This window comes from Camarhynchus parvulus, chromosome Z (assembly GCF_901933205.1).
Source record: "Camarhynchus parvulus chromosome Z, STF_HiC, whole genome shotgun sequence".
In the NCBI taxonomy this organism is placed as follows: domain Eukaryota; kingdom Metazoa; phylum Chordata; class Aves; order Passeriformes; family Thraupidae; genus Camarhynchus; species Camarhynchus parvulus.
Window position 1 is genome coordinate 37,228,886 of NC_044601.1, and position 13,342 is coordinate 37,242,227.

The following is a 13,342-nucleotide window of genomic DNA, read 5'->3' on the forward strand; positions in this document are numbered from 1 at the left end:
TGGGTTTTGCCCTCTGAGCCCAAGCTTCCTATTGAATAGCCATATGCATTATTTTAAAATGCTTGCCATTGTGGCAGTCAGTAAATATTCACATTATGTGCCTGTATTTTGTAGGTGGGAAACTATGCACTCATGGGCCTCCATTGTTCTCTGGTGTGGGAAAATGTCTGGGGGTAAAAAGATAACAGTAGGGAAATTGTAGAGGAAAATAGGATTGCTACTCCCTGGATGGAATGTTGCCAGCATACCTGACTTCCCACTCACTGTACATGCTAAAGGTGGGTGGAGTAGAGTACACTCTAGCCAGGCTCTTGTGAGGCTTGAACTTAGTGGTCCTTTCTGGCTGATAAGCTGTACAGCAGCTGAAAACCAAGGGAGATAAAGGAAGATGTCCTGTTGATGAATCAGTAGCTGTGGTGGAATCACTCTCCTTAGGCTGACGCATTATGCATTCTGAGATACCCACCCCCAATGTACAACCACTCCTCACAGGGTAAGCTATATGACTACAGCCACTCAAGCTCCATCTAAACATAAGCAAATAGTACAAAAGTGAATTCAGAAGAGTGAGAAGTTAGGAAAGACTCCATTGTAACTTCTGGAATCAGTTTACATGCTCAACCTGCCTTTGCCCCTGTGGGGACAACTATGGGGTAAGAACAGTGTTCTGTGAATGGTAAATTATTGTCTTGAGCTGACTTTTGTTAGGGATTAGAGGTTTTTAGTACAGTGCTTTGAATTAAAATATTGCTCTGAATATGTTTTTGTGGTCAGCTACCATCACCAGCAATCCTTGAACCTTAAAATGACAGAATTCTAGGCTGCATCCAAAGCACAGGACTAGGGAGGGGATTCTGTCTCTCCTGCTTGCCTCTTGTGAGACACCACTTCGACCACTGCATCCAGCTCTGGGGCCTCCAGCTTAAGAAAGATATGAAATTGTTCAAGTGTGTGGCCTTCTCTGCAGTAAGCTGATAAGAGGAGTGCAGCCACCTCCCAGGCTCAGAAGGTCGGTGCTGTTCAGCTTGAGGAAGAGAAAGTGAACTGGAGACCTCATGGCAACCTTCCTGTATCTGCAGGGGGCCTACAGGGAAGCTGGAGACTTCGTCAGGAGCTGTAGTGATGAGACAAGGGGGTGATTTAAATGATGTATTAGAAGACATTAATTACTGGGAGGCAGGCGAGGCACTGGTTATGGGTTGCCTAGGGAAGTTCTGCATAAGGCTTTGACCAACCTAGTCTAGTGGGCAGTGTCCCTGCCCACGGCAAAAGCGTTGGGACTAGATGATCTTTAAGCTCCATCCCAACCCCTCAGCATTCTAAATTAATAAAGATTGTTATTCCGTAACCTGTTAGCTTGGACCTTCAACGGCGCAAACAGACCAATCAATCATTAAAGGCTTTCAGGAAAAACCTCCCCTTTCCACGTGACACCGGGCGGCTGTTTTGCCGCGGCCTCCGCCAGGGCGGCTGAAGGGCAGGGCGTTCCCGGCTGGCTTTGCCGCTTATCTGGGCGCGCAGCCCCGCGGCCTGCGCTGCCCCGCTGCCTGCACTGCCCCGCCCTCGCGGAGCCGCAGCTGGAGCAGGACCGGGCGCCGCTCCGGGGGTGGAGCCGCCGCCGCCCGCCCCCGCCCGCGGCCCGTGCGCGGTGGCGTCACAGCGTGCGGGCGGCGCTGCCCTGCCCGAGGGCGCCGGGCCATGGCCTCGTCCGTGGTGCGCGCCACGGTGCGCGCCGTCAGCAAGCGCAGGATCCAGGCGACCCGCGCCGCCCTCACGCTGGTCAGTGCCTCGGGCGGGACGCGGGCGGGACGCGGGGACCGCGGCACCTCGCGGGTGCGGGAGCTGCGCCACGGGCAGTGAGGCGGCCCCTGGCGGCAGCGGGGCGGGCGCAAGGACGAGGACGGGCCGGCGTCGGTAGCCCCAGCGGGGCGGCCGCGGCGGGCGGGCTGCAGCGGGCTCTTCTTCCCCCTGCCGAGCTGAGAGGCGGGCGGTGGCTCCTGCTGCGCGGCTGTCCCGCTGAGAGGAGGCCCCGCGCCCCGCCGCTCCGTCTGCGGAACCGCAGGGTTCTGGGGCAGCGCCCGTGCGGCCCCTGCGAGTGCGGGGCCTGGTCGCATAGACACCCCCAAAAAAGTATTTGATTAAATCTTTTGGAAAAGGGTTACCTACCGAGGCTGACGCGTAGTATCTTTCCAAGAAGGCTTTACATCCTGTTGTTAATAATAAAGTGCGTGCATTCTGTGCGTGCATTCTCTAGCGGCCGTGCTGGAGAGGCCGAACTTGAAAACATGGTGTTTAGTCGTAGGTTGGACTCGGTGATCTCAGAGGTCTTTTCCAACCTCTGATTCTGAGCACTGCAGAGAAAAGTACAGTCATGTCCCCGCAGGAACAGGGGCAGATCGAGTGCACAGAGCTCGGTCGTTTGTCAGAGCGGGTAATTCCTGCTCAGTAGTGGGTCTCTAACAACAAGAGTGGTAGTGGTAATTAGAAAGGATTTTCTGCTGCAAGTCTACTTGAAGTTTGCTTTGTGTGTTTAATTTGGCTCAAGGTAAGAACGTCACATTACTAATGCTTTTCTCAGGGTCTTAGAAACTTGTGGGAATGTAATGGAAATTTCAACGTTTGCGTTTTGTTCTTGCATTTCTGCATCAACTAGATCTGCATGAATGGTGAATTTTATCTGCTGTTAAGTCAGAGGTTCCCTTAAGGTTAATGGGGAGAGAGATGTAGGCTGTAAGCCCTCTATGTCTGACTGATTTTTGTCTGTAATGGGTATGTGACAGAAGTTTTACAAGAAAGAGCTACTTGATTGAATTATGATAGTGATTTTGGAGGAAAAAGTTGCAAAGAAACAACATGGATCTTGACAGGCTTGAGAGGTGGACTGATACAAACTTTATAAAGTTCAGCAAAGTGAAATGCAAGGTCCTACACCTGGGTTGGGGCAATCCCAGGCACACCGACAGGTTAGGTATAGAATGGATTGAGAGCAGCCACATCAAGAAGGACTTGGGTGTGATGGTTGATAAGTGGCTGGACATGAGCCAGCAATGAGCACTTCCAGCCCAGAGAGCCAAACGTGTCCTGGGCTGCATCCAAAGCAGCGTGGGCAGCAGGGCCAGGGAGGGGATTCTGCCCCTCTGCTCTGCTCTGGTGAGAGCCCGCCTGGAACCCTGCATCCAGCTCTGGGGCCTCCAACATAGGAAGGACATGGAGCAAGTCCACAGGAGGCCACAAAGGTGGTAAGAGGACTGCAGCTGCCTGCATAAACCTCATTTATGAAGACAGGTTGAGAAGGTTGGGGCTGTCCAGCTTGGAGAAGGTTGTCTGGAGACCTTACAGTAACCTTCCAGTATCTGCAGGAGGCCTACAGGTAAGCTGGAGAGGCACTTTTCATCAGGAGCTACAGTGATAGAACAAGGGAGAGATTTAAATGAGGTATTAGGAAGAGTGAGGTGTGACACCGGAATGGATTGCCCAGGGAAGTTCTGGATGTGTTCAAGCCCAGTTTGAGCTTGAACCAACCTTGAACCGACCAATGCCCAAGGCCTTGACCAACCTGGCCTACTGTCCCTGCTATGGCAGGGGTGTTGGAACTAGACTATCTTTAAGGTTCTCTTCCAACCCAAGACATTCTGATATTCTAACAGCCAAAACCCCCACTGTTAAGGATTAAAGATTGAATTTTTGAGGTATCTGTTTGCTGGCAGTGCAGGTGAGAAGAGGTGGTGTGCTCTGTGTCAATTAGGTTGAGGAGACATCTGTTTTACAGCAGTGTGTATCTTACAGGCATCAGTTTTAATACATGCAAGCACTCATTGCAAATATACAAATAAGCAACAAAAAAAATCAAATTTATATGTGGTCTTTTGTCTTTCAGACCCCTTCTGCTGTCCAGAAGATAAAAGAGCTTCTGAAAGATAAACCTGACCATGTAAGTGTAGATAGAGTCAGTCTGTCGGGTATGCTGAGGTATTAGCACAGCTCATGATTGCAAAGCATTTCTGGCTAACTTAGAAGTTTGAACTGAGCACTGAGGTGTTTGTTACAGATGTTGACATATTTTTTTCGTGAGGAATGCATAAGTTTATTTGTATATCCAGCTTTGTTTTGTTATAAAATGAAATGCAGGAAACAGCTGACTGTAATGACAATTCACTGTACAGTTACTGTTGAGATTAATAAAGTTGGAAAAACTTCAGATATTTTTGAGCTACATTTTAATGAAACCCTTTAGTATGGCATAGTAATGATTTCTGATAGGGAGAGAGCTCTTCAGCTGTTATTATTTAAGTTTTTGTAGGAATTCTCATTGTGAAATATGCAGTAATAAAGTTATATTCATATGGATTGGAGAATATTTAATTCTTAGAAACTTGCCAGACAATGTGTTTTTTTAAGTAACCAGTGTTTCACCAAATGATGAGTTTGTCATCTTTTCTTCTTGAGGGAAAGACACCCAGAGACTTCTTTTATAATCATTGTAAAAACAAGCATTAGCTTTTTTTTTTTTACAGTAAGTATTGTTCCAAGAAGAATATTTCTTTTATTAACCAAGGCCATTGTTTGTTTTGCTTCCTGCATGTCTGGAACTAACTAGACTTATTTGTTCTAATGTTTTAAACCATCCTAAGGAAGCCCTGGGCCTACACTTTATATGGTCGGTCATTTCCTGACTTTAAATGGTGTCTGCGTTTTCCAACCCATTATTTGTAGTAGTTCCTGTTGAGAAAGGTATTTAGTATGAAAGGATCAGATGCAGTTTGTCTTGCGCGCCAGTTAATGAAAAGTGTTACATTTTGATACATTTTTATCACAACGTATAGACATAGATAATGAAGTTTGGCTCTTCAGTTAGGAAGCACTGGTGCGTAGAAGGTGATATGGATACTTCTTAAAGATTCATACACAAAGAGCTTTGTACTTTGTTAAAACTTCTTGATTTTCTCTTTTCATGGATACTTTTCTTGTCCGACTTGTTGAATGCTGTGAATGTTACAAACGTTGGCTAAATTGGCTTTTAAGGCCAGTTAAACCAGTACTCATATACATAGATTGATTTAGGGAGGGGATTGCTTCTTGGCAATAGAGGTAATGAAAAATCAATGCATGTTTTATAGAACTTTGGTTTAAAGTAAGTTTTCTGATTATGTCATTACTAGAGTTCTGTGATAATCTAGTAACTGCCCTTATTTTGGCCTCACAGCTTCATAATTATGTTACTGTCACACGACCTGAATTAGCATCTGAGTAAGCTGTAATTTGAAGTCGCAAAATACCTGTCTTTGAAATCTGACTGTCTTTTTGAGACCTGGTTCATATAGGAGTGCCCATGGTTCATTACTTCAAAAATTGAACATACTGGAGGGCATGATCCACTCCAGCAAGGATCAGATGGGTTTTTTACCTTGGCAGTCAAATTTATAAAAGAAAAAAGAAAAAGTTACCTCTTATCTGTTTACAGTAATTCATTTTTGCATTTAGGCAGTGGAGAAAAATAAATGTCAGCACCTCATTGTTCTGCATACTTTTTAACTTGATGTTCTGAATAGGTTTTAAAAAGGAAGTCGTGCATGTGGTGGTGTTTTTTGTTGTTTCTTTTTATTTAGGTAGGTGTGAAAGTAGGTGTTCGTACAAGGGGATGCAATGGACTTTCTTACACATTAGAATATACAAAATCAAAAGGAGACTCTGATGAAGAAGTAGTTCAAGATGGTGAGTTTCTGGTGCAGCAGCACAACCTTCTGTTGAGGGCAGTATAAAACCTGGTCATTTTGAGAGAAAAAATCTATGTTGTCAAAGTTTTGTAACTAATTGGATTTACAGACTTCAAGAAGGGTATGGAATGGTTACTGTCTGCTATGCATGGGAGTTGTGTACTCAAGCTGACTTTTGTTGCCATGTTCTACAGCTTATTTCCCTCAGCATCATTTTTTTGTCCCCTGTCAAAAAAGCAGACAGTCATGTGCACACATAAATAACAGTTCCAGACTTCTGCCAGACTTCTATTGGTAGAAATAAAACAGTGATTGAAGTGCCCCACATTAGGCCAGGGACACCAAGTTGTACTGATAGTCTTTATACTTAGCTTCCTCTTTTTTTATTACTGGTCAAAAGAGAATTTCAAGGTGAATGATGGTTTTGCTGTGTGTAATTTCTGGTTTTTTGTTCTTTTCAAGGGGTTAGAGTGTTTATTGAAAAGAAGGCGCAGCTGACACTTCTAGGAACTGAAATGGACTATGTAGAAGACAAACTGTCCAGTGAATTTGTCTTCAATAATCCAAACATCAAAGGAACATGTGGCTGTGGAGAAAGCTTTAACATCTGAAATCTCAGGATTACTTCTTTGACTTTCAGCAGCCCAAAACACGTACTATTATGACTTTCAGAAGCAAATACATTTTCTTCAGTTTTGTGGGCTGCGTAAAGTGGGGATACTATTAAGAAAAATAAAGTTACATATTTTAAAATATAAGCTGTGTGTTAAATTCCACCCTGATGTAGTTACACTGTAATTTCTGATGAATTGGGATCTAACAGGTAGGAGCAGTAAGTGCTGCAGTAACATCTCTGTACTTTCACTTGCCAAGGAAATAAAATTTCACTGTTCTTTTCCTCTGTCATTTTCTTTGTCAATTCTACTAATACTTCCCCATTCAAAACCCATTTGAAAGAATACATTATGTTCTGCTTTGATTTGGGGAAAACAAACAAACCGATGGACAAAAAATCGTAACCATTTCTGTGTGAGTTTATCAAGATTTATATATACAAGCACACAGTCCTTGCTTACTTTGTACTTTTCCAATGCTTTCATCTTTTTACAAGTGCATTTTCTGGTGGTTTATTTTCCCTTAAATTCAGGTAAATAAAAATGTTGCTCATGTATTAATGTAGTGGTAAGCTATGGCAGCACCTGTTGTAGAAATGCTTGGAGGAGGGCTAGCCTAATTTTAATTATTTTCCTTTCTTTGTTGAAGGCATAGTCTCTGCTGTACTTGGTAATTTTCAAAGCCTGAAGTATCTGGGTACTGGAGGGCTAAAAAGTGATACGCAGGCCTTGTTTTTCACATTTCAGTTTTTTATCTTGCCTCAGTTAATTTGCAAAGATGGTAAAACCGCTTCCACATTCTTATTCCCCATGTTCACAGAATGTGCTGTGTTTGCACCAAAATCTATGAAAACTTATTGAGAGACAAATCTCAGATTTCTTATAACTTTTTTTTTCTGTAATCATGCATGCTACTAATTTTGTTAGAGTTTGAACTCTTTTTCATAACTCTAAGTAGTAGAATTTTTTCTCCAAAGCTTGTGGTCCCCTGTCTTTAACTCCTGTCTTGGATTTAACTTGATAACAGGAGAAAAATAATTTTTAATTAGAAAAAACCCTTAGTATTTCATATTACTTTTAAATTAATCTAGGCAGTAATTAAAATACTGTAAGAGACCATTTTTTCTTTGGAATTTACTTAATCAGAATTTTGGTTTTGTAAACAAGTGTCTTTTAAGCTTATACAATTTACAGCAGTTCTTCACTGGCACTGATACAGAAGTGTAAAAGTCTCTCCAGACCTTCCCAACCTGGTATGAGACAGAGACTGTTCCACCCTTTTATCTCCTCCTTGTCCAGAGATGACATTGTGCAGCTCAGGTGCTTACTTGTGCAGAACAGAAGGTAACATGTCTGCTTGAGCAACAGATTTGAGCAGCTGGTGAAAATAAAAAGAGGGGGACAGCAAGAGTCTTGTAGGTGTTGAGATGGGAATGATCTGAGAGCATTAAGGCTGCATGTTGAGGTCATCTTGATGTGGACAGTTGTACCCCACATACCTGTCATCAACTGCTGTAGCTGTAGGATTGCACCAACATTTTGGTTCTTCCCTCTGCACCTTTTCCCAGAGCAAAGGGAGGAATAAAAATAAAAAAATAAAAATTACGCTTCATCTGCTTTATGTAGTGCACAGGAACAGAAGATCAGAATTACTTACATTCTAATAGTAAATACTTGAATTTTAGTTGAATATCACCTTTTGATGTAAAGACACTATTTCCTTCAACAGTCAACTGTTGCACACAGTTACTCCATATAGTGATTCAGGAATTAGTGGTAATACACTGGTGAAGTGCTTCTGTAGTGATGTAACTCTTTCACTCTTGCCAAACAAAAACATGGAGTTCATGTGACATAGTTGCATTACATCTAAAACTCCAAGCTAAGGGCATTTCTTCAGATTGCATTTCTCTGCTTCTTGCTAGAGATAAGACTTTGAATGTGGTAACACTGGTGGTTGTTAAGAGTGCTGGTACTTACTCATTTAACTTGTTTTGGGGTGGAGAACATTGGTTTGAGGTTTATTTTAGACCTGTGGCATGTATAGTAATCCTTTTTGTGTGTTTGTGTATGCCTTGAATGAAAGTTTGCACTTTTGTACTCCCATGAAGTAATCATCTTAAGTTGTCTCCTCACTCAGACAACTAATGCACAATATGTTAAACTTCTGCTAAAGTGCTATTTACAGTTGCATACAAACTCTATGGTTTTATTGATTGGTCCATTATAATTTTGTGCAACAATGTATGTAGAGTCCTCAATTACAATAAATATAGCCTGTTGGTAACCATGAAATATTCCTATCTTGAATGATTTTTTAAAGTAATTAAAAAAGCACTGGGGGAGAGAACATGCTTGTGTGCTGGGGTTACAGAGTAGACACAATGCGATTGTTACCTGACTTAGTATTTCCCCAAAATATTAAACATTTCCAGATATTAACAGCATTGAAATGGCATAGAAATATATGGCAAAAAAATTAGTTAGCTATGTGCACAAGATATTTATGCATCTGGGAGAATGCACTGTTAGTGCACAGCCTTCTATTAAAATTCCTTACACACTATTCTCATGGTAAAAATTCTAGCAGACAAGATGAATATATCTTGAAGGCTTTCACATACCAAAAAATCTTTATGGTATGATTCAATGTAGGATAATGATTTTGATTGAAGTAACTGCTAACATAAAAGGTTTTTGGAACTGGCTCGGCGTTTCCGAGATGAGAGTCAAAGGGTATTCTTCACTGTTCCACTTCAGTGCTGTATCATGGCACTCATATTCTATAGCATACTATGTCCATGACATGTTTGGGGCTTTCTCTTAGATACAGTCTTTGCACCTCTAAAGGTTCTTTTTGCTGTTAGGTGAAGATTCTGAACAATAGAAGGTGAAGTAATGAATTCTGGAAAAATGTCAGAGGTCGTTGATACAATTGCATGTTCATGATTCGAGAGAGAGAGAGAGAGAGAGAGAGGAAATCCTCCATATAGTCAGGAGCCTTTCTGTTGGGATGTCTCTAAGAACTTGTGAAAAACCATTTGCTTGCTCGACCAGGTTCATATCCCTGTTCAAACAAGTTTAATAGCTCGTTTTGGATGGGTCAGGAAGAATTTGTTTAGGAAAACAATGAGTAGCTCAATATGCAAGTCAACTGAACATGAGGTGACGGCACAAAATTAATAGGACCTGCAAAATAAAAAAGATTCTGGGACTGACTTTTTCATGCAAGAGAAACTTTTTTTTTTTTTTAAACGTAATTCCTATATGCTATATGTTGCTTCTATTTGTTTTGTTGAGGATTTTTGTTTTGTTTTGGTTTTTTGGGTTTTTTTTTATAATTGTAATTATTATTAACCCTGTTTCTTTAAATCAGCACCTTCACTGGTGGAAAAAATCTCCACCTATACCACTTTGTGCTTAACACTGGCGTCCTGGCTATTCACGACACAAATGTTTTATGATGCTAAAATTTTGCAGTTTCTTCTACCAGAAGAATTCCATAGTTGTCTGATATGTCAGAATGTGCACCTCGGTCTTCAACCTGAAATAACCCTCAGAAGAGTGCTTAAATTTTAAAATAAAAGCATACTTTGAAATCACTTTTTCTGATGACCTGTACAACTTTTTGTCTGTGAAGTAATCTGCCAGCCAGTGAGCAGTTTGGGCTGCTGTGCATGTTACTGCCACTTTTAACACCTAAGAGATGTCCTGATTCAACATGGTGAGGAAAGTGTACATACTTAGTGCAATTCTGAATGCATTTGGGCTTGAACAGCATTTGAATAGCAAAATTTGTATGCAATGTCTGGCATTTTTCTTAAAGAGAGGTACAGCAAGGGAAGGTTAACCACTCAGTTTTACCAGGGTCTTCACTCTCCGCTTTTATGCTCCCTTTCAGTGGGCTGTGCCTCAGCCTGTCCATGCCTTATCCAGCAGCTGTGCACCCCAAGCTCCTCACACGAGAACCCAGGGGCCCCAGACCCTGTCTGTCTAGGGACAGGGTGGAATTCCAAGGGCTAGTTCATGGGAATAGATACCTACTGACACTGGGTGGCAGCAAGTTTCCAGTCCACACATTTCAAAAGGCAAATCGCCTCTTTCCTCATGTCCCTGTTACAAGTTTCCTATTGGATTTCCCAAATACCAGAGTACTTCTGCCTATACAAGTGGAAAGCATTGCTCAGCTCAGCTGTGTGTCTTTCTTGCATTTTGTTCTGTGTTTTATATCTGTTCCTGACACCTGGCAAATGATTACAGAAATCCAAATTGCCAAACCATTTCCAAGATGGAAAGAAAGCAGAGGAGCTTTCTGACCAGCTTTAGCTTTTGAAGCATTGGGTTTTTTCACCATTCATCCTCATTTTCACAACTCCTACTAAGAGATAGGTTGGCATTTGGCTGACTTAAGTTCTGGACATAAACTCAGCAGAGATATACACACTGTTACAACTTCCTAAAGCTCACTTTCTTCTTCTTAGCGATCTCTTTTATGCATGTACACGGTGTTCCAGGTGAACTGCATTTTTAAACTACTTTTGGGCCATTTTATTAACCAAGGCATAATGCAGATTTTTTTTTTTTTCGGAGATTTGACATCTGCAGTCTTCTACAAATATTTTAAGATATGCATATTACATATGCGTTCAAAGGAAGTGTACTCATCATTATTGTGGACCATTTGGGAACATGGTTGTCTCTCTCTTCCGGTTTACTTTCATACTCAGCCTGTGATTATTTTTTATACTCTGTTTAGATTTTACAGGGTTTTTTGCAAAGATGATTTGTTTGTGTTGTATGATGATCATTTGCTACCAAACTGCAAATTTGTCAAAACTTCTGGTCTTCAAAAAATTTAAGCAACAGAAAATTCAGTCATCCAAGTAATATATTTTTACAGTCCTGCATCATCAATGTGAAGATTTTCCAATATGCTTTTCAAGAATTGTCATCATCCCTCACAAATACCAAAAATCAGCAGCAACGTACCCATGTTTTCTGGAGCAAGCACACATCTTTCTTCTATGCTATGTTGTTAGCAGTAAGATCTAACAATTGGAGTGCTACAGCATGTAACAAACACAGCTTGCTTTCTAATGAGCCTATTATTAGCAACTGTTCACAAATAGATGCTGAAGAGCAAAATGCTGAATCAATAAGAGCAGGAATAAGAATCCCCCACAGTTCCATATCTGAAGATGTCAGTCAGTTCTCTTAAAGTGAAAAGTACCTGTTGCTGAAGGACACTGAGAGGTTGGTCTGTGAGCCATTGAAAAAACTTACACCTCCTTATGTGTTACTGCCAGTTTCTTTGATCTAAGTATTTCAGGGGGAGAGAGGGGAAAGAAATGTTGTGCAAAATAAAACACTTTAGGAAAGAGAAAAGGCTCCAGTCAACATTCCAGACTTCATTCATGTCTATATTACGCAATTCTGATGGTGAGCAGTCTGTACTGATAATTATTTGTAGATGTTTCAGAGTACTACAAATCAAATTATTCAGGAACCAGAGAAGGAAAATTCTGAAGGAAAAGAAGGAAAAGTCTGAATTTGAAGAGTCAGCTAGTGGATATAGGAATCCAGACATTAGACCCTGAAGCAATTTGTAAGTAATAGAAGCATGAATATCTGGGATATGAAAAGATATTTGTCAAACCAGAGGTAGGCAAAAAATCTGCTACATTTATTTACACAAAACAAGATTTTTTCCTACAAAATCATGACAAATATTAAAAACATATACAAGCCCTACAGGCATTTGGGAGCACTTTCAGATATATGTGCATACAGGTAGTTGATTCCGACAAAAAAAGCTTGTGAGTTGCTCCTAATGTTGAATTCAGTGGAAAACTTGTAGTGGATTTTGGTGGGATCTGGATTAACCTACACAATTTTCTCCTCTTAAAATCATGACACAGTACACCTATTGTGAAATGTATTAACAGGCTGTTTTTTATGAATCTGCTATAGCTAATGGCTTGCATACACTGTGACCATTTTGTGCAAAGAGGTTACCATACCAGTGCATCTTTAGTTCTACTTGAACAACAAAGGGAGAATCTGAGCCAAAGCAATACTTTCCATATATCTTCCCTCCTCTCCACCTTCTTTACTACAAAGTACTTCAGGGTTGCATATAAATTTTTCATCTATTACCCTCTGTGTGCATGCATGTCTAAGCAAAACACCATGGCTCTGAGTGGCCTTTCTGCATAGCTTGGGGAAAACTAAACTAATTGTTTTAGCTCTTGGCTAAAACAGATATAGCATCAAATCTTCAAGGAATGATTTGGTGGAGGCTGTTGCAATACATTTGGGTAGGAGAGTCATCACTTGAAGACTGCCATAGCATGCACTTCCTTACATCTCCCAGGGAGCTGACAACTGTTCATGCAGCTGGTTTCGGTTGGTTCTCACACTGTCTTGGCCTAATGTTCCTCAGAGGCCAACAGCAACAAAATCAGTATCTAGATGACAAAGAAGGTTTTCATATGGGGACAGATTGAAACAAGCTGAAATAAGATATGGTTTTTGCTTCAAATAACAGATGCAACATAGGCAGCATCACTTCAAATCTGTCTTGGACCTGCCAGCAACACACTGTTGTAAGAGCGTGCAGTTGTCAAGTGCTGACATCTAGCCACTGGCTTTGTGACTGAGTCCGGCAAGATGAGTGCCAAGCAGTAATCATATATTAATATTTTACATCATGACTTTATAATCAGTAAAAATCACTCCATTCACCCCAGCAAAAGCAGAAGTAGGACTGCTTTTTCTTTTTTTCTGCTTTGTTTTTTTTTTCTTTGTTTTTTTTTCCTCCTAAGAAATAACAATAACAAATAATGTAGGTATTTATCAAGTGTAGGTATCTCACTGAAAGTGTTGGGTCCTGAGCACTGGTTTAAATTTCAACATACAGAGGTCAATGTTCTGCTTTCTTACAATGTACTCCCACTTATTGGGAAAATGTTATACGTATGTGTTAAAATAATACTTTTTTTTGCCAATGTCACA

At 41.2% G+C, this 13,342-nt stretch overlaps 1 protein-coding gene across 1 annotated transcript; it reads left to right on the top strand.

Moving 5' to 3' along the window:
• The first annotated feature begins 1,652 nt into the window (after positions 1 to 1,652).
• ISCA1 (iron-sulfur cluster assembly 1) lies at positions 1,653 to 6,736 on the top strand. The gene is made up of 4 exons (XM_030969118.1): positions 1,653 to 1,779; positions 3,878 to 3,931; positions 5,607 to 5,712; positions 6,177 to 6,736. Exons 1-4 carry the CDS (start codon positions 1,699 to 1,701, stop codon positions 6,323 to 6,325), a joined length of 390 nt encoding a protein of 129 aa, XP_030824978.1. The 5' UTR covers positions 1,653 to 1,698; the 3' UTR covers positions 6,326 to 6,736.
• The last annotated feature ends 6,606 nt before the right edge of the window (positions 6,737 to 13,342 follow it).